Source organism: Molossus molossus, unplaced genomic scaffold, assembly GCF_014108415.1.
Source record: "Molossus molossus isolate mMolMol1 unplaced genomic scaffold, mMolMol1.p scaffold_m16_p_19, whole genome shotgun sequence".
NCBI lineage: Eukaryota > Metazoa > Chordata > Mammalia > Chiroptera > Molossidae > Molossus > Molossus molossus.
Genome location: NW_023425354.1, coordinates 34,196,090 through 34,220,790, shown reverse-complemented (window position 1 = coordinate 34,220,790; position 24,701 = coordinate 34,196,090). Strand labels below are relative to the sequence as shown.

Sequence of the window (24,701 nt, the reverse complement as noted above, 5' to 3'; positions counted from 1 at the left end):
GACATTTTTTCATTTTTTGTTCAGATAGAGTGGGAGGGAGAGAGAAAGAGAGAAACATCGACATGAAAGGGACACATCGAGTGGCTCCACCCGCACGACCCAACCAGGGCCGGGGACAAACTGCAACTGAGGTACATGCCCTTAGCGGAAACCAAACCCGGGTCTCTCTGGACTGCAGGTCGACACTCTAACTGCTGAACCAAACCGACCAGGGCGCTTTTCCTTCTTATAGTTATCTGATTTACCAGTATTTGACCCATGAGATTTTTTGTGGAGTTTGTTTGTTTATTTTGGTATTTTTTGTGTTTTTGGTTTTTTTAGGGAGAAAGGAAGGGAGAGAGAGAAACATCAATGTGAGAGAGAAACATTGATTGACTGCCTCCTGCATGATCTCCTCATCTGTAAAATGAGAGGGGAGTAACACCTACTTTGTTGGGATGGTAATAATGAGCATTAAAAATCATATCATTAGTAGGTACTTTGTAAGTGGTAGCAGCAGCTATTAATAACCATAGAAACAAAAAAAATAATAGTAGAATATTCTGGGTACAGAACTTGGGCCTTGAATTCCTTCCTTCTGGAGCTCCTCCTAGAGAGAGGTAGTGTTGCAGGTTGTCAACAATACTCTAACAGTGGCATGGGTGAGGATATGCTTTGCAATGTATGGGCTAGTATGTCTTGATTTGGGGAGTGCTGCACTATCTAAAGGAGAAAGGAAATGGGGTGATAATATTTCAAGATACATAACTGTTCTTTTCCTCCTACCTGGCTTCCTGTGATGTTTTCATTTTGCCATGTTCTTTCCTCGCAGGTGGCTGTGAAAAACAATATTGATGTCTTCTACTTCAGCTGCCTCATCCCACTCAATGTGCTTTTTGTAGAAGATGGCAAAATGGGTAAGTATGTCCTCCTGTCCTGTCAAATATACCTTTACCCTTCCTCTGAATGTTAGGCCAGAAGTACAAGTTATTTTGAGATTTAAAAAAATGGGGTGGGTGAGGAGGCTATTCTAAAGCTCTAATAAAAGCGAATTATTTATTTGCCTGAGTCACAGTGGTCTTGTTTTGCGGTTGGTCTCTAAATCACAGTGTCAATTTTCTGAATAACCCCCATCACCCCAGCATACAGAATATGGGCATACCTCATTTTATTGCACTTCACATATACTGCTTTTTTTTTTTTTTTTTTTTTTGTACAAATTGAAGGTTTGTGGCAATCCTGTGTTGAGCAACTCTGTCGGTGCCATTTTTCCAACATTTGTTCACTTTTGTCTGTCACATTTTGGTAATTCTCTTGCTGTTCCATGCTTTTTCATTATAATTATAGTAATTTGTAATAAACCACTAGTATTCCCCATGTGGTTGTTGACATTTTTCTCTTCCCATACTTTTTTTTTTTTTTTAATCCTCACCCAAGAATTCAGATAGAATGAGGGGGGAGGGAGAGAGAGAGAGAGAGAGAGAAACATCGACATGAAAGGGACACATCGAGTGGTTGCCACCCGCACGACCCAACCAGGGCCAGGGACAAACTGCAACCGAGGTACATGCCCTTAGTGGGAACCGAACCCGGGTTTCTCTGGACCACGGGCCGAAACTCTACCGCTGAGCCAAACCGGCCAGGGCTCTTCCCATACTTTTGAATCTACCTAAAATCTACCAACCAGCATATATTGATACATATTAAATTGTATTGACACTTAATTTGGTTCTTTTTTTTTTTTATCCTCACCTGAGGATATTTTTCCATTTTTTGTACAGATAGAGTGGGAGGGAGAGAGCGAAAGGGAGAGAGAGAGAGAAACATCGACGTGAAGAGACACATCGAGTGGCTGCCACCCGCACGGCCGACCATGGCCGGGGACAAACTGCAACCGAAGTACGCGCCCTTAGCGGGAACCGAACCCTGGTCTCTCCGGACCGCAGGCCGACGCTCTAACCGCTGAGCCAAACTGGCCAGGGCTTAATTTGGTTCTTGTTTGTTTGTTTGTTTGTTTTAATCACCCTCACCCGAGGACATTTTTCCATTCATTGTTCAGATAGAGTGGGAGGGAGAGAGAGGAACAGAGAGAGAGAGAAACATCGATGTGAAAGGGACACATCGAGTGGTCGCCACCCGCACAACCAACCAGGGCCGGGGACAAACTGCAACCGAAGTACATGCCCTTAGCGGGAACCGAACCCGGGTCTCTCCGGACCGCAGGCCGACGCTCCAACCGCTGAGCCAAACCGGCCAGGGCTTAATTTGGTTCTTAAAGTGACTCTTTGGGTGAGCAGAACACACCTAATAATATATAGTGAAATTAAGGATCAGAAAGGTTAAAACTTGCCAAGTCACCAAAAAGGAAAACAGTAGAGCCAAAACTAAACCTTAGATATAAACTCTTTTTCCAATGTATCTTAGTGCTATTGATGAGGGATTAATTGACCTGGGGTGTAGCACCTCTGTGTAGCCAAGAATCAGCTCCAGGCCCAGGCTTCTCCTGGCTGTATTGCTATTGCAAGATCCAGCACTCCAGAGGAGAAATAGTGCAAGGCATCAGAAATCAGAAACTTGACAGATTGTGCACATCCTTCCTTTCCCTCTGCTTCCCCTTACAGAGCGCCAGGTCTTCCTTGCCACATGGAAGGATATCCCCAATGAAAATGAACTTCAGTTTCAGATTAAGGAATGTCATTTAAATGCTGGTGAGTAATGACTCTACATTTCATTTTCGTCTTAGCAAATCAAATTAGATATTTATTTTTGTCTTTACCTCTTCTTTTTACATCTACCTGTTTGTGGTGGTTATATGGTAGGTATTTTACTTAGCAGATTTCTCTTTAAAAAGTTGTGATGTTTTGATATAGGTACTAGATTGCTTATAAGCCAACAGATTTTTTTTTTTTAATCTTCACCTGAGGACATTTTTCCATTTTTTTATTCAGATAGAGTGGGAGGGAGAGAGAGAAACATCGACGTGAAAGGGACACATTGAGTGGCTGCCTCCCGCATGACCCAACCAGGGCTAGGGACAAACTGCAACCGAGGTACGTGCCCTTAGCGGGAACCGAACCCAGGTCTCTCTGGACCGCAGGCCAATACTCTAACCACTGAGCCAAATCAGCCAAGGCTAAGCCAACAGATTTAAGAAACAAACTAAAATGGTTCCATCTTCCCAGCTCAGTAGTTGAGCATGTGTTAGTCATATTACTAGAACATCTTATACGCATCAAATAATTGAAGTGACACTTAAGGATGTGCACTCTCCCTAGAATAAAAGGACTATTTTTCCTTTTACAGCTACTTCTGGTGTTGGAGGAAATCTTTCTGATATCCTTATTTAGAATCTTGTGTTTGATTAAATAAGAATACATCATAGTTGATTAAATACTAGTTGGTAACCTCTTTCTTTCTTGCTTGTGTCAGTGTTGATTATGATACTAACCTCTAATCACCATTAAAAAGCCCCAGACCCTTTTTAGTAGTTATTTTGATTACTATACTAGAACATCAGAGAGGTAACGCTAGAGGAGAAGCCATAGCAGCTATCAGTCCCTGGGGCTTTGTTTCATTGAAGTGTTCTGCAGGAGTGGAAAGGACCCCTAAGCTGTTCAGAGTCCTGCCTTTGTCCCAGTCTCTTTTTTAGGTTAGTATAAGGTTAGTTTGAATGAAACTGAGCCTTGGTGCTTGGTGCTTGGTCCATATCTCCTTTCTCTTTATTTATCCATTATTTCATCCTCCATGTTTGTGGTTCTCATAAGTGTTTTCCGTATGCTGCCATCCCATTGTAGCTAGAGCATAGTTCTGAAAGAGGCAGTGTGAGAGAAACTGTCTTCTCATTCTAACTTTTTCATTTTAATTTTAGTTTTATGGTCTCTATGATGTATTCATCCTCTATTCAGACAAATATTTTCTTATAGTCTTCTCCTGAGTCCTTGGAGAGGTGTTTGCAGAGATAAGTCTCCCATAATTTTTATTGTAATAACAAGTTAGTTGATTTTCTTCAGGAATACCATATATCTGCCTTCTTTCTAACATATTCTTGCTGTAGGTTTCTCACCATGACTGGTTATGTGTTCATTAAACAAAACTAGAGTTTTTGCTCTGTCTTCACACATACCCCATACACAAATTGAGCTGCTTTTTGTGCCATGTTCTACGTAGATGACAGTGTTTACCTGTCACTCTCTCTCAGGTTCTCTGGTCAGTTACCACAAACCTTATTTAATGAGTGTGGGATGATGGGCAACTTTCCACAGTACAAGAAGCTGTACTTCAGGAAGTTGTCAGGGCCACAGTGGCTGCTAAATGGTAAGAACCAGTGTGGATCCTGTTAAGAGAAGCAGCTTCTATGCACAGATTGGAAAAGACCAGGCCCTTCATTATAGTTACCCTTGTGGTAGGTAGTCCTATGGCAACATTTCGTGTTATACTCATGAAAACACTTGTTGTTTTTAAAGCAGGGTGGAGCCTGGCCAGTGTGGCTCAGTGGTTGAGCATGGGTCCATACACCAAGAGGTTACCGGTTCAGTTCCTGGTCAGAGCACATGCCCAGGTTGTGGGCCAAATCCCCAGTGGGGGACATGCAGGAAGCAACTAATCATTGTTCACTCTCACTGATGTTTCTGCCTCTCTCTCCCTCTACTTTCTTCTCTCTCTAAAATCAATAAGGGGGAAAAAAAGAAAAGGGCAGAGTGGGGGTGGGGTTCTGTGGTCCATTACAGTTGAAATTCACAGTATATGATGTGCCTGACTTAGAAGTTGCCATTGCACATTAGCACGCTAAAAGCTGAGAAGTCCTATGTTGAGGAAACCTGTTTAGATTGATGTTGACTGGAATTTAAAATTACAAAATGCTTATTTTAACATTTTTTGGAACACACGGTATTCCTTGAACACTCTGGGAAACATTGGCCTATTGAGACACAGAGAAAGTCCAGAGTAATTGGGAAGAAAGTTTGGTTTCTGATATCCAGTATGAATGAGACATGCTTTTTAAAGAAAAAGAAGGCCTGGCCAGTGTGGTTCAGTGTATTGAGTGTTGTACTGTGGACTGAGAGGTCCCAGTTCAATTCCCAGTCAGGACACATGCCCAAGTTTTGGGCTTAATCCCCAGTAGGGGGGCATGCAGGAGGCAGCCGATCCATGTTTCTGTCTCTGTCTCCCTTCTTCTCTCTAAAAAATTAATAAAAAACATTTTTTTAAGTGAAAAAAAGAAAGAGGAAGTTTGGATAACTTAATCTAGCCTGCTAAAATAATAGAAAAGACCCCCCTGCTTCCAGATTGCAATTGTGAACTCTATTGCACCTTGATGTACATTCGTGATCTTGCCAAAGAAGTATCTGGCCTTTCTCCTGGTGGGACCGTGTCCTCTGATGTAGCCTGGAACAGTTTCTCAGATCAAATTCCATTCTGATCAATTCTGCCATGGCTTCATGCCAGTTTCTCCTTGCTTTGGGTTCTCCAAATACCAACCAATGGGTTTTCCAGTGATACATAGCTCTGGCGGCACAGCACATGGAGCAAAGGGAAAAATAGCCACTCTGTGTTCTTCAGGAGCACAAGGCCATCATTTTCCCACCCTAAATCACTACTAATCTTGCAAGACCACTTTCTGTAACTAATCCTTTCTAGCTTTTCCTCTGTCTCCATCCCAAGGTCTGGAGTGCCCTGGCCTTTACATTTCCTTCCATTTTTGAAGGCTCTATTAACATGAACATTTCCAGGTTTAGTGCCTTGTGATTCAATACCTTGAGTCTAGCTGAGACCTAAAAATACCATCCGTTCCAGCTGATCTGCCCTAATCACAATAGAACCAACACTTTAAATAGCTTTTCTGTGCCAGAGTAGACATTTGACAGATGGCAGTAACACTCTGAAGGCTATGGGAAGCTACAGGCTTTAAGGACTTATCAGCTAGCACTGAGCTCTTACTTTTACTCTTCCATTTCTTTCTAACGAAGAAACTCTCACCCTAAGCCTTAATAATTAATCAGATCTTAATTAGAAAGGTGCATATGATAGGGGTACTTGTGATGCCACTAGTATAAATACTAGAAAATAATAGTTCCGAAAGGCACAGACTTATGGGTCTCCCCCTGCTTTCTTGCACTGGTCATCTCTCCTGGTGTCAAGAGATCTGTATGACTCTGTTTTGTAGTTTACCATTATAACTGCATTTGGGGTTGGTACACGTCTGGGACCACTGTCTACAGTAAACAAGAAGTAATTGCATCTCTAGCCATATCCAAAAAGGAGTCTTTCTGGCAAGCAATCTACAAACTTTTTTTTTTTTTTTTTTTTACGTTTATTATGCTCTGAAAAGCTCAGAAGTGTTGTATATACAGGGGTGGGCAAAAGTAGGTTTACAGTTGTGAGTACATGAAAGTTTATTATTTTATTCTTATTTATTAGTCCACTGGTTAGGCACTGTAGTAAGAGACAGGTATTTTTTCTGGTAGGAAGACTACATGAGGGTGAGCTCTGTTTCTTTGTTTGTTGTGTTTCTCCCCATCCTTAGTAACATTTCATAAATGAAAATGTTTTGCTAGCCAGTACTTAAATATAGTTTGGTTGCTCAGATGGTAAAAACAATGTTCTTTTCTGCAATCAGAGTGGTTTTGAACTTGCTAATGAATACCACAGCTGGGTGCCAAATGCAAATTCTCCTCTTCCCACTCTGAGTACTATCTTTTCACTCTTACTTCTGCTGGAAGAGGTAACTTAGCTAAAGTAGGGAGAGGAAGGAAGGAAGACCACATCCACACCTTCTAAGATTTTAGGCCCCAGACCCAAAGAGCCAAATTTAAGGAAGACAAATGAACCAAAAGAAATCATATCTTGAAGCAAGTACAGTTGACTCTTGAGAAATGCAAAGGTTAGGAATGCTGATCACTATGCAGTCAAAAATTTGCAGATAACTTGTCATCCCTTCAATTACATGGGTTTCCAACTGCCAGCTAACCCTTGAACATGTGGGTTTGAACTGCTTAGGTTAGTTAGGCCAGGGCGACATTGCCTAATAACCCAGTCTAGGCAAGAAGCCCTTCACTGTGAGAACCAAGGTGACAACCAGAACTGCCTGACCCCTCAGAAGGTGAGTAAAAAGTATATTGAGCCCAGCCATGTGGCTCAGTGATTGAGCATCGACCCATGCACCAAGAGGTCGCAGGTTCGATTCCCAATCAAGGCACATGCCCAGGTTGTAGGCCAAATCCCCAATGGGGGCATGCAAGAGGTAGCCAATCAATATTTTCTCTCATCGATGTTTCTCTCTCTCGCTCCCTCTTCCTTCCTCTCTCTCTAAAAGCAATAAACAAAAAAAAATTATTTTTAAAAATCTTTAAAAAAAAAGTATATCGAGACCCCCTTGTCCAACAGTACTGCATGTAACTAGTGACTACCCTAAGATACACCTTTTGGCTCCTCAAAGAGAGCCAGTTCTTAAGGTATAACTACTCTGCTTGGTGTTGGTGAAAACCTTCTTTGGAATTAAAAGGGGGAAAGTTAAGTAATAACTAAGCGTAGTGCAAATGTTTAATGAATGTACTTTAGTGCCTCCTCCCCTGAGCTTTCACCGTTTTGAACATGGGAGAAAGATGTCAGGCAGGAACTACCTTCAAAATCTAAGTAGATGGTTTTTAATGCCTATGGTACTATATACATATCAGCATCATCAAAACCTGAGACAGAGGTATTGATGGCAGGTATCTATTGTATCCCAGATATTATGGGAAGCACAGTGATGAAAAACTCCAGGATCCCCTACGCTCAGACAGCTTACTGTCTAGGTGAGCTTAAAGACTGTCTGTCATGGCAACCACTTCTTGGAGAGCACAATAGAATATGACAGATTTTTCTATGAAAAGAATTTAGTTCCTGAACTTGGCACAAATCATTTGAATTCTCGTCAGAAATGAACATAATAAATTATCAACAAAGAAATAGTGTTTATTGTCTCTACTAAAGTTTCTCTTTCTCTGATGCTGCAACATCTCTCATATTGACAGTAAGAGAACAAGGAGAGAGAAATGACCTTTAATTCTAGAATGTCATGTCTCTTTGATGCTGTAGTCACAAGGAAGACCCCGTCCTGTTCTTACCTGGGTTGGTGACTGAAGACCTCCGCTATGACCAGCAACAGCAGCTGAGGTTACAGGGCCTTGTAGTAATTATCTTAGTACAATTTCAGTCTTTCTCGGTCCTTTGTTGAGACAGTTTGTTTCATTATTAATTTGAAGGCATGGTATTCAAACTTTAGAAACAATTTGCCTGCTTTTTAAAAAAAAAAAAATCTTATATGTCCAATTTAGTACATTTGACTTGCAGGATTTCTACAACTCTGTGCTGTTTTCTGATCCTGGCTGTTGAGGCCAGAGTGGTTTACAGTGAAGTAGTAGCGACTCCAGAAGTAGTGCTGTGGATTTGTCAGTCTTTATCCTTGGGGCTCTGGGACCTGCGTTCCAGAAATGAATACCAACGTGAGAGTTACTGTGGCACACCCATACAGCCTTTTCTGCCTTTGTCCTCCTCAGAGCATTTTTAACAGTCTAGCACCCAGATTAAGATTACCAAATCCTTTGATCCACCATAATCTTTTCAGATATTTCTTACACTAATGCTAAGTTGCACCTTACTTTGTTTTCTGTCCTATGTGATAACCAGGCACTTCAAGAGCCTCTTCCTCACCCTTTGCTATTGTGGGAGAAGAGCTTTCTGAAATGTGGGCATTTTCAGCACACATGGCCATTAGGATGTCAGAAGAGAGTAAGCATTTGTTTGATATTTTGAATCTGTGTTTCTAGACACTGTTTCCAGCAAGTTGCAAAACAACAATGTTTATACTATTGCCAAGAGGAATGTGGAAGGGCAGGACATGCTGTACCAATCTCTGAAGCTCACTAATGGCATTTGGATCTTGGCTGAGCTCCGTATCCAGCCAGGAAACCCCAATTATACGGTAAGGCCTTTCTCAGAATGGGTGACATCAGTTCAAGGAGGAAGGTAAGATCCCTTTCTTTTTTCTTTTTTTTTTTTTAAATCCTCACCTGAGGACATTTTCCCATTTTTTTTTGTTTAGAGTGGGAAGGAGGGAGGGAGGGAGGGAGGGAGGGAGGGAGAGAGAGAGAGAGAGAAACATCAACGTGAAAGGGACACATCAAGTGGCTGCCTCCTGCACGACCCAACCAGGGCCAGGGACAAACTGCAACCGAGGTACGTGTCCTTAGCGGGAACTGAACTGGGGTCTCTCTGGACCACAGGCTGACGACGCTCTAACCGCTGAGCAAAACTGGCCAGGGCAGTCCCTTTCATTTTTTACATACAACACTGGAAAGACCTGGAGGAGGCACTTCAGACCCCAGATGTCCAAAACAAGCAGTCAGTAAAAAGTCCTCAGTTGCCTCTTTGGAAGATCTCTCTGCAGTGCCTGCCCCATCCAACAGGCATGGTATCTCTGACTCTCCTAGGATATACAGAGTTGCTCACAAAACTTGGCAACTTTATTAGAATCAATTAATATTTATCTAGACTATCTGTGTATGTGGTCCTATTTCAAGCTGCCAGGAGTATTGTTTATATCGCTCATTTCAAGAAGGCCTTCTTTCTTGCTTTTGGAATTCATGACCTAAGAATATCAAAGTTATGAACATGAACACCTGGACCTTTTTTTTTCTTTTGAACATTGTTTGTCCTGAAATGCTTGTTCTGAAAGGTAAGGCAAGATGGAACACACATTACAGCCTGTAAGGGAACTTCAGTTTAGAAAACTTCTTCAGTGTTACAATGGACTAAACTTAAATTTTGACAATATTTTTAGGACAGGAGCAAATTGCCTTGTTGAGCAACAAAAATTTTTACCCTAAACACTGGGCATTTGTTTGCTATTGTCAAATGTGATCTCCCAATAGGAGGCTTGTCAAAGTAAAAGAAAAACTACTTGAGATGAGGGAAATATGTCTTATTCTTTTTTATGTTTGAGGTCTTTGTAGGCTGTTTTGAAGGAGAGTACAGGAAAGTAACAGGAGACTAAGAGTCAATGTCGAAAAACTCTGAAGAAGCTGAATAATTAGATTGGGGGGGGGGCTTTTAGCCATTTAGCTGATAAAAATCTGTGATCCCATTTCTTAATTTTAATAGCCAAGTCTGTTTTCATTAGCATACATCAAGGAAATAGTACCACCCAGAACTGAAAATTCTTGGTGTTTTTCCCACTAATTTTATCCCTTGAAGTTAGTTAGAGGAACATGTGTGTGTGAGCTGCTGAATCCTATCAAGCTATATTTTTGCCCAAGCATTTGTGAGCTAGGATATATCAGGCTTCCCCCATAAGGTGTATACTCCGCCCACCCATAAGTCCATGTGTTTTTGTTTTGTTTGTTTTTTTTATCCTCATCTGAGGACATTTTTCCATATTTTGTTCAGATAGAGGGGGGGGGAGAGAGAGAGAGAGAGAAACATCGATGTGAAAGGGACACATCGAGTGGCTGCCACCCACACGACCCAACCTGGGCCGGGGACAAACTGCAGCCGAGGTACATGCCCTTAGTGGGAACCGAACCTGGGTCTCTCTGGACTGCAGGCCGACACTCTAACCGCTGAGCCAAACCAGCCAGGACATTTTGTTTTGTTTTTAATCCATCCTTTTATCTTCCATCTCAGCTAGCTTAAAGAAGCATGGTTATCCCTAGTTTGCAGGTAAGGAAACTGAGGTTAAGAATAATTAGTGACTTAATTCAGTCAAGATCATATAATTTGTTGGTAGGTGGATTGTGCTTAGAATTCGGGGATCTCTTGACACTTCCTACATTTTCTTTCTATTTATTATAAGGATAATGAGAATTTTGAGAATTTCTTGGTATTACTGTTCTAAACATACAGTAGTTTAAATTTTTTTTTTAAGTTTAACTTCTTCATTTGAAATAATTTGACTTGCAAAATTTTTTAAAATAATATTTTGCCTGGCTGGTGTGGCTCAGTGGTTGCACCAAGAGGTCACCAGTTTGATTCCTTGTCAGGTCACATGCCCAGGCTGTGGGCCAAATCCCAGTGGCGGCCAATCAATGTTCTCTCTCATGGATGTTTCTGTCTCCCTCTCCCTTCTTCTCTCTCTAAAAATCAATAAAGAAAAAAATATATATTTTTTTAATTTTTATTGCCCTGGCCAGTATGGCTTAGCAGTTCGAGCATTAGCCTGTGGACCAAAGAGTTGCAGGTTCAATTCCCATCAAGGGCACATACCTCAGTTGCAGTTCAGGGTCGTGCGGGAGGCAGCCAATTTATGTCTCTCTCTCACATCACATGGATGTTTCTCTCATTCTGTGTGAAGAGAGATGGAAAAACATCCTCAGGTGAGGATTAAAATATATATATATATTTTAATTGATATTTGGAAAGAGGAAGGGATAGAGAGAGAGAAACATCGATATGAGAATGCAACTTCAGTGGGCTGCCTCCTTCACATCTCTCACCAGGAATTGAGCCCGAAACCTGGGCATGTACCCTGACCGGGAATTGAACCAGCAACCTTTCAATGCATAGGACAACAGCCAACTAAGCCACACTGACCAGGTCACAAAAAGTTTTTAAATACCACATAGAGTTCCTATGTGTCTTTCACCCAATTTCCCCATTGATAACATCTCACATACCCATTGTACATTTTCAAACAGGAAATTGATATTGATAAAATAATAAAACTACAGAATAGTCTTTATATTACCCTGTTGTTATTTGGTGTACAATACTATGAAAGCTTTTTATGTGTATAGGTTAGTGTGATTACCACTACAGTCAGAACACAGAACTATTCCATCATAACAAAAAACTCCCTCTTGCCTTGGCCATTTTGGCTCAGCAGTTAAAGCATTGACCCAAGGACCAAAGGGTCATGGATTCAGTTCCAGTCAAGGGTGCATACCTGGGTTTCAGGTTTCCATCCCCAGATGGGGTTATTCGGGAGGCAACCAATCAAGATGTCTCTCTCACATCAATGTTTCCCTCCCTCCCTCCCTTCTACTCCCTGAAAGTCCATGGAAAAATATCCTTGGGTAAGGATTAACTAAAACAAAACACTTCTTCTTGCTATCTCGTTATAGTTAGACTCATGCCAGCCCTAACCCCTGTGTCCTCCATTAAATTTACGCAGCCTGTTTTTTTCCACTTAGCACAATACCTATGACATCCACCTAAGTTGTTGCATGTATCAATAATCTGTTCTTTTTTAGATCAAGTAGTAATCCACTATGTAGATGTACACCACTTTATCTGCTCACCTGTTAAAGGGCATTTCCGCCCTAAATGTTTTTTAACTGTTTATTTTGAGATAATTGTAGATTCACATGCAGTTGTAAGAAATAGTCCCATGGGATCCTGTCTTCATAGTGCCTGTTTATACCCACAACTACCTCCCTGCCTCCCCTGAATATAGTAAATTTGTTCATATTTCCTTGCACCTTTCCTATTTTCTATCCATCTGCTAACTAGGTTCCTACTGCCCACAAAACCATCTAAATTTTCCATTACTGTCTGAAACGGGCCCAATCTGTTCTTCTAAGGGGTATTCCAGACTTCAAAATCATTCAGATCCATTTCCTTCCCCCGTCACCCTAAACACCCACTGTACTATTGATCTGATCTCAGCCAGGTAGTAAGGAGGAAAGAAATCTGAGTCAGTACAAGTGCATGAGGACTAATGGTCCCTAAGTCTCCTAATAGAGGATGATAAATCACTTCCCTGCCCCATTCCTTACTGTATTTCATTAAGAAGGTATGTTTATGCCCTGGCCGGGTTGTTCAGTTGGTTGAAGTGTCATCCCATACACCAAAAGGTTGCAGGTTCAATCCCCGGTTGTGGCACATAAGGGAGGCAACCAATTGATGTTTCTCTCTCACATCATTGTTTCTTTCTCTTCCCCTCTCCCCCGTCCTCTCTCTCTAAAAATCATTAGACGTATCCTCAGGTAAGGATTTTTAAAAAATAGAAGGTATGTTTATTCTATAAGGATGAGGCCACATCTCTTAAGTAGCTGCATCTCACCTGGAAAGATAACATTCCAGGTGAAGAACTGTGTGTTCCAGACTATAAACCAGAAGTGGGTGTGTAAATCTGGCTTACTTAGGCAGGTTAGGTGACTCTTCTTCCTTCGGTGGTTCTAGATGGCTGGCATTCTTGTGTGGTTGATATTAAAGATGTGTCACAGTTCAAATGTTAAAGCCCTAGTAAGGCCCATTTTCCCTTAGAAACCATACAAAATGAGATCCAGAGCCCTAGCTATATTTTATTTTATTTACTTATTTTTTTAATCTTTACCCGAGGACCTTTTTCCATTTCTTGTTCAGATAGAGTGGGAGGGAAAGAGAGAAAGAAACATCGATGTGAAAGGGACACATCGAGTAGTTGCCACCCACACGACCCATCCAGGGCTGGAGACAAACTGCAACCGAGGTACATGCCCTTAGCGGGAACCGAACCGAGGTCTCTCTGGACCACAGGCTGATGTTCTAACCGCTGAGCAAAACCGGCCAAGGCCCTAGCTATATTTTATAAGTCAGATTATTTAGCTACTTTGTTCTTTATATGTATGTTTCCTTTTTACTTCAGGGTTTAGGGGGGAACAATTTTTTTCCAATTTATTCTAGTTTGTCTTAGCTGTACTAGTTGGAAAGCAAGGGATGAGTTTAAGTCTATACCTGACTCTTTGTTAAGACTGAGATAACTTTTCTTCTCCCTCCTCCACAGAGCAGTTCAAACTCTCAAGGCCTAATACTGTCAACCCATGACTTCTCCCTCCCCCACCCTACTCCACTGTTCAGATCTTGAGGAAGATAAATTTCCTTACTAGTCATGAACCCCCCAAAATGATCTTCCAACTAGTAGAACTTCAAGTATTGTTACAGAGATGTGAAAAAATACTGGATGACTGTGTTTTGGGGGAGAGTAGTTCTTCTCTGTTCTTATTCTTTTTAGCTTCTTTCTTTCCCCGTCTTCTGAACCCACATACTACTGTCTTAGGAGACTTTTCCACAACATTACAATGGAGAGGCTGTAGAGGAGATGGTGTAGAATTTCCTCTACAGGGAGTTTGAAAGTCAGGGAATGCCTATAGCTACAACTTTGACCAAAGTAGGGAGCTGTTTTCCTGTACATATTGATATTCTTAAATTAGTTGTTATTGTTTATGTTTATCAGAATTGTCTTCCTGATTAATGTCAAGCAGTCCTTTTAGAGAGATGCCTTAGAGATCGAATATTAAATCTGTGTATAGCCCGGCTGGTGTGACTCACTGGTTGAGCGTCGACCCATGCACCAAAAGGTTGCTGGTTCAATTCCTGGTCAGGGCACATGCCCAGGTTGTAGGCCCAGTCCCCAGTGGGGGGGCATGCAGGAGGCGGCCAATTGATGTTTCTATCTCTCTTTTCCCTCTCCCTTCTCGCTCTAAAATCAATAAAGAAAAAATATTTTAAAAAATAAAGTTGTATATAAATAGAGCCTTTTTTATGTTCTTCCCTTTGTCTTTTGCATTTCTTAAAATTTCACTTTAGGGTTTTGTTTGTTGTTGTTCCCGGGTTTTATTTAAGAACTTATACAGTATGTCCCAGATAAATGAGTTTTAATCCTCATTTTTTTCCCCCTCATCTTTGCCTCAGTTAATTTGGAAGTAACACAATTTGAAACTTTCTTTACTATTAGCGACTACGTGCAACCAATCACTTAGATTTTTCTTTAAATATTTTTGGGTGAGATATTTCAAATACCTTTTAGAAAAAAGCACCTCAGAAGTTATAGTAATCTTGGTATGCATTTCTCTCTCTTTCTCTCCTCCCCTCCCCCCCCCCACCCACACACACACACACACCTCTCTGCTTTCTTTCTCCTAAGCTCCAAGGACCCTTCTTTTGCCTCTGTTACTTGTTTGCTGAGCCCACACAGCCCAGCTGGCTCACTTCCTCTACCTCTGTGACTTTCAGATAAACTTTCTCTTAGATTTGAAAAAAAATACTTACAGTGATCTTGCTGTTGCTTCTTTCAATGATTACAACCCCTCCACTGAGATTCCCAGCTTTTCTGTTCACTTTTTCTTCTGAAGAAACTACTCAAAATTGATAGCACCCACAATTCCATCTTCTACAGGGTGGGTGCAATCAAGGGTAAACTTCAAACCCTACTTCTTTTTTTTTTTTGCACCCCCACCCCCTTTGCCACAAGCTTTTCACAGGTGCCATGGCAACAGAGGAGGCAGAAAGTCACTTTAAGTTTGAGGATGTGCGTTTTTCCAAGAAGTTCAGGGTTGACCAGTATCTTCTTCATATTTTTGACAAAAATAATCTCACCTTTTGTAGTATGTTAACACATCCAAAGTCTCTAATGAGAGAATAAAGAGACAAAATGATCTAAAATCTCATGGTGATATATTATTAAAGACAACTTCTGTTGATCTCCCCTAATAGATAAGAGTGATGGTGTCAGCAATACAGAAAGCAAATATGAAATTTTTTTGGTTCTAAATGCAATTTACATGCTTCCACTGTTATTAATATTTTGCCTAATCTAATACAGTTGAGTCCAAATGTGGGTTTAAATTTTGTGCTTGTTGACCAATGAAGTGAAAATCTCAGTGTTCAGCACTGAAATCTCTTTTTTCATTTTCATTTGGTAATCGTTAGACTAGAAGTGGTGGTAGAGAAGTAGAGTAGCACCAGAAATATCTGATTTGCCTTCTAAAAGAGGCAGAGCCCAGCCCTGGTCGATTTTGCTCAGTGGTTGGAGCATCGGCCTGCGGACCAGAGAGTCCCAGGTTCAGTTCCCGCTAGGGGCACATACCAAAAAAATAAATAAATAAAAGAGGCAGAGCCCTGACCAGTTTGGCTTAGTGGTTAGAGCATCAGCCACAGACTGGAGAGTGTCGGGTTTGATTCCCTGTCAAGGGCATGTACCTCAGTTGCAGGTTCAATCCCCGGCTCTGGTCGGGGTCCTGTGCGAGGCATTCGATCCATATCTGTTTCTCACATCAGTGTTTCTCTCTCCCGCTCTCTCTCTCTCCCTTCCTTCCTCCCACTGTATCTAAAAAATCAATAGAAAAATATCCTTGGGTGAGGATTTTTTTTTTTAAGACTAAACAAATAAAATAGGCAGAAAATAAAATTAAGCTATGGGCATGAACTGCTGTCCAGTTATTAAGTATAATAACTGTGATAATTCTGTGATAATTCTTATTTTCCCTCCATGACAGTGTGTGCTCTCCTCAGTATAATACAGAAAGCACTAGTGCCTTGGACTTGGCTAACTTATACTTTTATTTTACCTGACTATACATCCTCGTATATCGGGACTGACATAAGCACCCTGTCAGACTGAGAAACAGAGTTAGACAGCTGAAATGACCATCAGCAAGTTAAAGAGATTAGCCCTGCCGCCCTGGCCAGTTTGGCTCAGTGGTTGGAGCGTCGGCCTGCGGTCCAGAGAGACGCAGGTTCGGTTCCTGCTAAGGGTACATACCTCGGTTGCAGTTTGTCCCCGGCCCTGGTTGGTCGTGCGGGTAGCAGCCACTCGATGTGTCCCTTTCACGTCGATGTTTCTCTCTCTCTTCCTCTCTCTCCCTCCCCATTCTATCTGAACAAAAAATGAAAAAAATGTCCTGGAGTGAGGATAAAAAAAAGAGAGAGAGAGAGAAAGAGAGATTAGCCTTCCCTTTTCATTTGGGAATAATCCCTATGACACTTAACAAAGCATTGGAGCAGCTGTTGCCCTACCGTCAGAGACTGTGTGGTGTTTTTAGTATGGATTATTTCTTAACCTCATAGACCCACATAGAATGTAGGTGGAAACACAGCATAACCTGACATTGATCAAATTGAAATTCTAAAATCCACAGTACCTACTAACAGGATCTCTTTGACTACTCAGTGATAGAGCTCCTCTCCCACTGGATCAGAAAGAAGCTTTCGGAAACTGAGTGCTTGGCTATCTTTTGAGTTAATGCCAATCTCCATGCTAATCTTTCTTCTTTTCCTCCCAACAGCTGTCGCTGAAGTGTAGAGCTCCTGAAGTCTCTCAGTACATCTATCAGGTCTACGACAGCATTTTGAAAAACTAATAGACTGGTCTGGTGCCCTCCGGCCACCCTGTGATCGGTGCAAGCCAACAACTCTTAACTGGAAGAAATTGTATTGTCGTGTAGAATCTGAACCTAAATACACTGAGGCCACCCACCAAGGTAGTGACTAGTCTAACCTGTGCTAAGTTAGGACACAACCTGTTGGATAGTGTTAGTTTCCTGTGAACGTTTGTAACCACTGCTTCCATCACTTCCCACCTGTTGCCACCTGCTGCTGCTGTCCGTCCTTACTTGTGGGCATCTCCATACTGGGCCAATGGCTGGCATTTTCAAGCGTAGTTTGATATTTTGTAATTGAGAGCTCATTTGAAAAGCAGAAAAAGACAAAAAAATATTAAAGCAAGGACAAGTGTCACTGAAACATAAACTGCACTTTATTGTTTTATATTTTTGTACATATGAGAAATTTAGGGAACAGTGTAATCATTGCTAGAAAGTGTTAAAACAGCTGACCGTCATTCCCTGCACAGTCCTGGAGGAAGAAACATAGTTACTGCCCACCCTGTTAGGGGTTTTCTTGTCTGTGGCAACCTTGTCCCTAATCATTTGGATTTTTACTTTTTTTTTCCTTTCAAAACTTCCCCTTGTGATTCCCCCTGTCCTATATTATCATCTCCTTTGATTGCTCTGCAGTTGGGAATGGTGGGCTTCCTTGAATGCTGTTTTTGGTACAGGAATTGGGCCTGTCAGTACCAACATTGAGAGAAAACAACTTATTACATTCCTTTCCTCTGCTCTGACCCATTAATAACACTGTTGTCGCCCAGCAGGTGTGGCTCAGTGGATTGATCATCATTCCATGAACTGAGCGGTCCCAGTTTAACTCCTGGTCAGGGTACATGCCTGGGTTTCGGGCTCAATCCCCAGTTGGGGGCATGCGGGAGGCAGCTGATCAATGTATTTCTCTCACATTGATGTTTCTCTCTCTCCCCCCTCTTCTCTCTATAATAAAATTAATTTTTTTTTTTAAAAACCCATATTTTAAAAAAACACTATTATGGAATTAGAGTAGAGATGGGAAACAGGAACCAAAATGCCTTTCCACCAACCCCCACCTTGTGTTTGGTTTAATTCTCAGGTCCATTTCAGATCTAAAAGTCATACTTTTAGAGTTGAAATCGACTTTAGTAACTTATCCAACCTGTTTTTCTAAAAAGGAAAATAGGAAAAGGCAAAAAGGATATTACTGCCTGAGGTCTGTTAGCTGTTCAGTAGCTGAGCTGGAGGCTGGGTCTCCTAATTCCCCATCAATGTTGGTTTCACTACAGTAGTGTCTCATTATTTTTTCCTCAATGCCTTTTCTTGCCGTTTCTGTGCCTGCTTCTTTATGGCTTTTCTCATATTCCGTACTGATTTTGGCACTTCATTCATTGGCATCAGGTGACATCAGAGTATCGTTCCAGTCACTTGAAGGTAAATCCAGATGCCAGAATGAAGGAGTAGCTAATGTTTTCCATATGGTCCTAGCGTTATAGGTCTTGAGGCCACTGGGGTGGGCGCAGAGATGAAGTGAGCTCAGAGGTGACACAGATTCTCTTTATCCCAGCAGCTCTCTGATCTGCTCTTATTCGTGTTATTTAGGCCCCAAGGCAATTGAGATAATCTCAGAGGGCCAAGCAGTTCTCATCATTTCTCAAAAGATAGGGAGGTGTGAGATTCCCCTCCCTTTACACATTGGGTGTGATTTGTCAATTCATGCTTCCTGCTCAAAACACCAACCTGATTAGCAGTGTTCACACTGTTTCATCTGTGGGCACTTGTGTTGCCTGACTTCCAGTATTCACTGTCCACAACCAAGACTGCTTCTCAGCTGCCCCAAATCAGAGACACTTTGGGGTCCAAAGGCTTCATATTGGACTCAGACCCACAAGTGAGTCCCTACGAGACCTATGAGAGGAGGAAATGTAGAAAACTAGCAGAAACTGCCCCCCCCCCCCCGTCCTGCCATGTCTGAAATGACCCCAGTTTATACCATTTGCAAAGCTTGGGGGAATGGGTCCCCCAAAGCAGTTTCTCAGACCTTGAAAATCTCCAAGAGAAGGATTACTAGGGTGGGGGAGAGGAACCATGTCTTACACTCACCACCCCTCAGGCAGGCGGAGAATAGGAAGTAACAGGACTGTGTGGGAGGTGATAGGTTGGTGGTGGAGAGGGTGGAAAAGCAGTTTGATAATGTTCCATAGTTGGGAAATCATTCAGAGTCAGTTGGATACCAGCAGTAAAGGTTCACACTACAAACACAGTGTTCTCATCTCGGAGCAAACTGTAGTTCCGAAAGGAGGAGTGTGTCAGGGTGAGCAGACAGAAAACAAGTTTGTACCGGGATCTGTTCCTCCGCCCCTGAAACTAGGCTTTGCTCAGCCTCCCCAGTAGTAATGGGTAACAACTGCTGTTCTCAGCTGACCTGAGGGAGCCAATCCGGAAACTTCGCTCCTTGGGGAGGCTGCCTCCCGATGCTCCCCAGCATGTAGAGGGGTTCTGCTCCACAGAAAAGGGCCTCTCTCCTGAAGAGACAGAACCTGTTGCCTCCACCGCAGCTTCCCTTTTGGCCTATTTCAAGCTTGGCCAAATGGGGAAATGGAATGGAGATTGCCCTGTGTTCCCCTCTCCTCTGCTTCAGTATGTCTGTGTCACGTCAGCTGGTGTCATACAAAGGGCAAGGGAAGCACACACACAGCCAGAACTCTTTTGCTGGTCAGAGATTCCCTGAGTGTCCTCGCCCGTCCGAGCCTGTTCAGTGTGCCTGTGTTGTGAAGCTTGGGACTCTGGAGAGAAACGGGGAGGGGGTGGGGTAAGTGTTACCCTAAGAATGCTTATCCTTTTGATGTTGGGATCTGTTCTTGGGGAGGGTGGGGGTTGGGGGAAGCTTGATTTTGTGTCTTCCTCAATAAACTCTTCATTTACACAAAATGAAATGTGTGGTATATGTACTTCTCAGAACTGACAAGTCTAGGTCAAAACAGAGCTGGCCAGGGGCCACGTATAACTTCTTTGGCTGCCCTAGCCCTCCCAGGAATTTAGCCAGATGAAGTCAAGATTGGCCTGAGGAAAAATCCCAGAGGCTCCTGTTAACCAAGCCCCATACTACATCATCACCACAGGCATCTCGCCTCAAGCAAGTAGTGCTCAGAAGGAGCCAATCCGTCTTCCCTGGCAGATCCTTTGCTGGGGCTTCAGGCAGATGGTCCGATGGGCAGAAGGAATACAGCAGAGTTCATTAGTTTCCTATGGCTGGGGACATTTCATTAATCCCTCAATTTATAAAAACCTTTCAGACCAGGTCTTGGCCTGTGTGTTCCCAAGTAAATAGAACTAATGCTGCTGGAAAGCAAGCTTCCCAAGGAGTTCAGGTCACCTGCATTTGTCACTGGAGGCATGTGACCAGGTGTTGTCAAGATAGAGGCCCCACCCTTGGGTTCAGATGAGGATCAGCCTCTCAAATCTCCCACAGCCTGGAGTGGATGAAAGCAGCTGAGGGATCCAACACTAAGGTGCCCTTAGACTAGTCCCTGAACCTCTCCACCAGTTGGGTTAGTGTAGATAAGCCCAGTCAGTGCTTGGCACTTGGATGCTCAGAATAATAACTGCTTTCGTCAACTTGGATCTAAACAGCATGAGTGAACTGCCTTCGGCAGCTAGGAGCTTTTGGCTGACTGTATTGCTGGGGAGGAGTGGGGTCAAGGGTGGTGGTCTTTGTTGAAGTTCAGGGTCAAAGATTCCAAGAGGGATGGGCCTTACCTGGATCTCATTGTATTCACCAGCTAAGCATGTCGGTTGGAGCCAAGAGAATCCTTAGGACAGAGGCTCTCAACTTGGGTGTACATTAATATATCACCTGAAAGCCCGGCTGGTGTGGCTCAGTGGTTGAGCACTGACCCATGCACCAAGAGGTCCCCTGTTCGATTCCTGGTCCAGGCACATGCCCAGGTTGTGGGCAAATCGCCAGCCGGGGGCATGCAAGAGACGGCCAATCAATCTCATCATTGTTTCTGTCTCCCACTCCCTTCCTCTCTCTCAAATCAATAAAGGAAAAAAAAAATTATATATATATATAATCACCTGAGAGCTTTCATAAAAGGCTGATGATTCTGTTCAGCCAGGCTGGAGTGGAGACTAGAGGAATCTGCATTTTATAAAACTCCCTAAGTGTTTCTAATATGCAGCGGGGGCCAGAGAGAGACGGAGTCTACTTCCTTTTCTACAGTGATGCTCAAGTTTTTGTAGCTAAAAAACAGTAAGAACACTTTTATGTTCATGGTACCTGACTGTCCTGTGAATTGAACATTATTTTTATTTTTTATGAGAGACAGTAGAGCTTCGTCTTCTGACTCCCTGTGTCCTTCCCACCGCACTACACTGTCCCCCTTCATTCCACTGAAGATTCCCTTATAGCCCCCCCCCCCCCCGCATGCAGCCACCAGGCTAACTGCTAGTCTTGCTAAGCCCCCCAAATAGCAGTATGTTCAGTTTCCAGAAGCAGGAAATGCTGGTTCTAGACTTCCACCTGAGACTGCACAATCCTTGTCTGCCTCCAAAGTAGCAACTCCAAAATACTTAGAGCTCTGGTACGCCCTTTCTGAGTCCAGAAAACAGCCAAGGATTCGCAGGTTTGAGTCTTCCCACTCCCACCTCGTGCATTGTTGCTTTTTTTTATTTTGCTGGGACCCAGATTTCTTTTCCTGCCACCCTAAGCTCCAGGAGACAAGAGCCTGTTTATTTTAATACCTGGTGTGGCACTTGGGAGAGATCACACCTCCCCCATTGTTACCCATTTCTACCTCCTGAACACAATCCTAAAATCCCAACCAGCCCCCAGACGTGTTATTAGCAACAAGGGTATTTCTTGAAGTTTCCGAATTGGCTCCAAACTTGCCATCTCAGTTTCTCCTTTAGCTTTGGCCCCACTATCCTTGATGCTACCAACAGGGCAAAGCTAATTCAGAGGCTCTTGAGACTCAGATGGATTTAATTTCCAGAAGTATCTTGTTGAGACAGGATTGCCCCAACACTCTGGGACTGAAAGAACTCCACTCACCACCCCCCTCAACCCCTACTACCTAGACAGTGGAGCAGGCTGTTAAAATCTAGCCTCTGGCTTTCCTTCCCTTATTGATTCACTCTCCACTGACAGTCAGAGGCTCCAGTATATGGCTGAACAGCCTCTGGAAGGCAGTGGGGTCCTCAGCTATGATAGAACATGGGCAGAGCAGGCAGGTTCAGGTCTTTGTCTTTTCTGTCCACTCTGTGTCTGGGCCTCAGATGCTGTGGGTGGGACCACACATCGGAACCAGAGCCACTTGAGGCTTAAGGTCAGACAGACCTGAGGACAGCATCTCTCAAACTCTCACCAGGGTTATCCTAATGATAGAGGAGAGTGAACAGGCCCCTGGGTATACATTCTTAGCCCAAAGTGCCTCTCAGCAAACCGAAATGACTTAACTGAATCTTAAATTCAGGCAAATTTTGCATTTTATGTTAATACTATGGTTGTTTTATATAACATATAATGCTCTAAATGCCCTACCACTGGAGGCCAGTATGAGGCTCCATAATTAACCTGTGGCTCCGTGTTCCCCTAGTACATTGGTTCTCAACCTGTGGGTCGCGACCCATTTGGGGGTCTAACGACCCTTTCACAGGGGTCGCCTAAGACATAACAGTAGCAAAATTACAGCTCTGAAGTAGCAACAAAAATAATTATATGGTTGGGGGTCACCACAACATGAACTGTTTTAAAGGGTTGCAGCATTGGGAAGGTTGAGAACCACTGCCCTAGTATATATAACTAGAAGATTGGCCCCAAGGTATGAGTGTGAGCATAGCACAGTTTCTAATGTCTAGTCCACTTGGTCTGAAATAAAACCAGAATGTAGGATTATGGTCCAGGGGAGTAGGCACAAAGTTTAGGATCCTCAGGAGAGTAAGGATTAAAGATGTTCAGATACATCTGGGAGATGGATAGTGCCCTAGATGATTTAATCAAATTAGGAGGCACTCTGACCATTCGGATTCCATGGGGCCAGTAAATCTGCTTCCTCTCCCCAAAAGTGGCCCTCTAGGAGGAAGTCCTGTCCTCTGTCCTGTATTTGCTTTTAGCTACTGCTGTGACCATTCTCTTCTTACCCTACCCTAACTCTCTATGAATGGCCGTGTGTCTCTACAGGAGAAAAGGAAAAGCCCACCGGAAACTTCCCACATGCCAGGTGCTGTGTTAAGGACTTTACACAGGGCAGCCCATTTTTGCCGTAGGGGTCACACCTCCCATTTTACAAACAAGGTAATTGGAGTTCTGAGAGTTTGAGTTACAGTACTTGCCTTCAGTCCCATAGTAATTGGTGAAGCCAGGTTTTAAATCCAGATCTGTCTGATTATGAACTTTGGCTCATAACCACTGTGCTTTTTTTTATATATATATTTTTTCTTGATTTTAATATTTTTTACTTAGAGAGAGAGGAACAGAGAGAGAGAGATAGAAACATCAATGAGAGAGAACATCGATTGGCTGCCTCCTGCATGCCCCGCAATGGGGATCGGGCCCACAACCTGGGCATGTGCCCTGACCAGGAATCGAACTGGTGACCTCTTGGTGCAGGGTCGATGCTCAACCACTGAGCCACACCAGCTGGGCTTTTTTTTTTTTTTTTTAAGAAAGGCAGACTGCCATGTGCAGCACCTCATTTGGATGTGTCTGGAGTCTTGGAAGCTTGACTACCCTATGTTCTCCTACAAATGGACCTTGAGAGCTTGTTTGGAGGTTCTAGCAGGGGAGCGCAGCTATTCCTATACCCTTGACTGTAGACTGGTCCTCTCCTCTGGGGGGAAGGTCGTCTTCTTCAACCTAGCACGCAGCTTCGGGAGGGACGCACATGGATCGGTTGAAGGAGGAGGGGGACTACTGCCTAGCCAGCCAGATCAGCCGAATCAACCCTGGTGATCAGTGGGGTGACAGATGTCGCAGCCAGATCACCCTCACATCCACCACTATGCTTTCTGTCTGGACAGGAGAGAAGAGGGAGCAATTGGGAAGGTTCCCAAAGTGCAGAGCCCAAAGAAAGGCGGAAAACTGGGTTTCGTGAGGAAACCGTGGCCCACAAGTAATAGAAAATCTAGAAAGTCATAGTAGGAGATGCTGGGTTCCAGAGGTAAAAACATGTTTTAGAGCTTCCCCCCACCTCCTCCTCCCAGCCCTCCAAGCATCTAAAATACAACTGTGACCAGGTTGCTACCCTGCTTCAAAACCCTTCAATGCCTTCCCATCCAGCGCAGGGATAGATCCAAACTCCTTACCTAGCAATCAAGGCCTTTGTGACTTCACCTCAACCAGCTGAGCCTCCTCTCACCATGCTTCCTGCCCACTGGGTGCAGGTCTGGCTCCTGGACTCGCTTTCAAGCCTCTGTAATTGTTCTCACCTACAAGCCCTCCTCTTCCACCACATCCTCCACCCTGCCACCCAAGTCCATTTTTTTTGAGGCTCCTTCCCTGAAAGTTGCCTCCACTGACTCCTCTAACTAGTTGGTCTGCTCCCTCTGCCTTTCCTCAGAACCTGGACTTGGCACACAGCACTTATCAGCGCTGCGTGACTGCTTCTGGTCACTCCAGGAGAC

At 43.2% G+C, this 24,701-nt stretch overlaps 1 protein-coding gene and 1 pseudogene across 5 annotated transcripts in view; one reads left to right on the top strand and one right to left on the bottom strand.

The window, feature by feature from the left end:
* The window catches only part of AP2B1 (adaptor related protein complex 2 subunit beta 1), a 137,720-nt gene extending 119,738 nt beyond the window's left edge, over positions 1 to 17,982 (top strand). For 4 of the 5 annotated variants that reach the window (XM_036269959.1, XM_036269960.1, XM_036269957.1 and 1 more), the window contains 4 exons: positions 812 to 896; positions 2,601 to 2,687; positions 8,787 to 8,941; positions 17,001 to 17,981. In XM_036269959.1, coding sequence (XP_036125852.1) covers positions 812 to 896; positions 2,601 to 2,687; positions 8,787 to 8,941; positions 17,001 to 17,075 — 402 coding nt within the window. In that variant the 3' untranslated portion in view covers positions 17,076 to 17,981. Of the gene's footprint in view, positions 1 to 811; positions 897 to 2,600; positions 2,688 to 8,786; positions 8,942 to 17,000 lie in introns of all 5 variants that reach the window. The other variant, XM_036269961.1, reaches the window with a different exon arrangement.
* LOC118635049 lies at positions 14,592 to 15,204 on the bottom strand (annotated as a pseudogene).
* Positions 17,983 to 24,701: the final 6,719 nt, after the last annotated feature.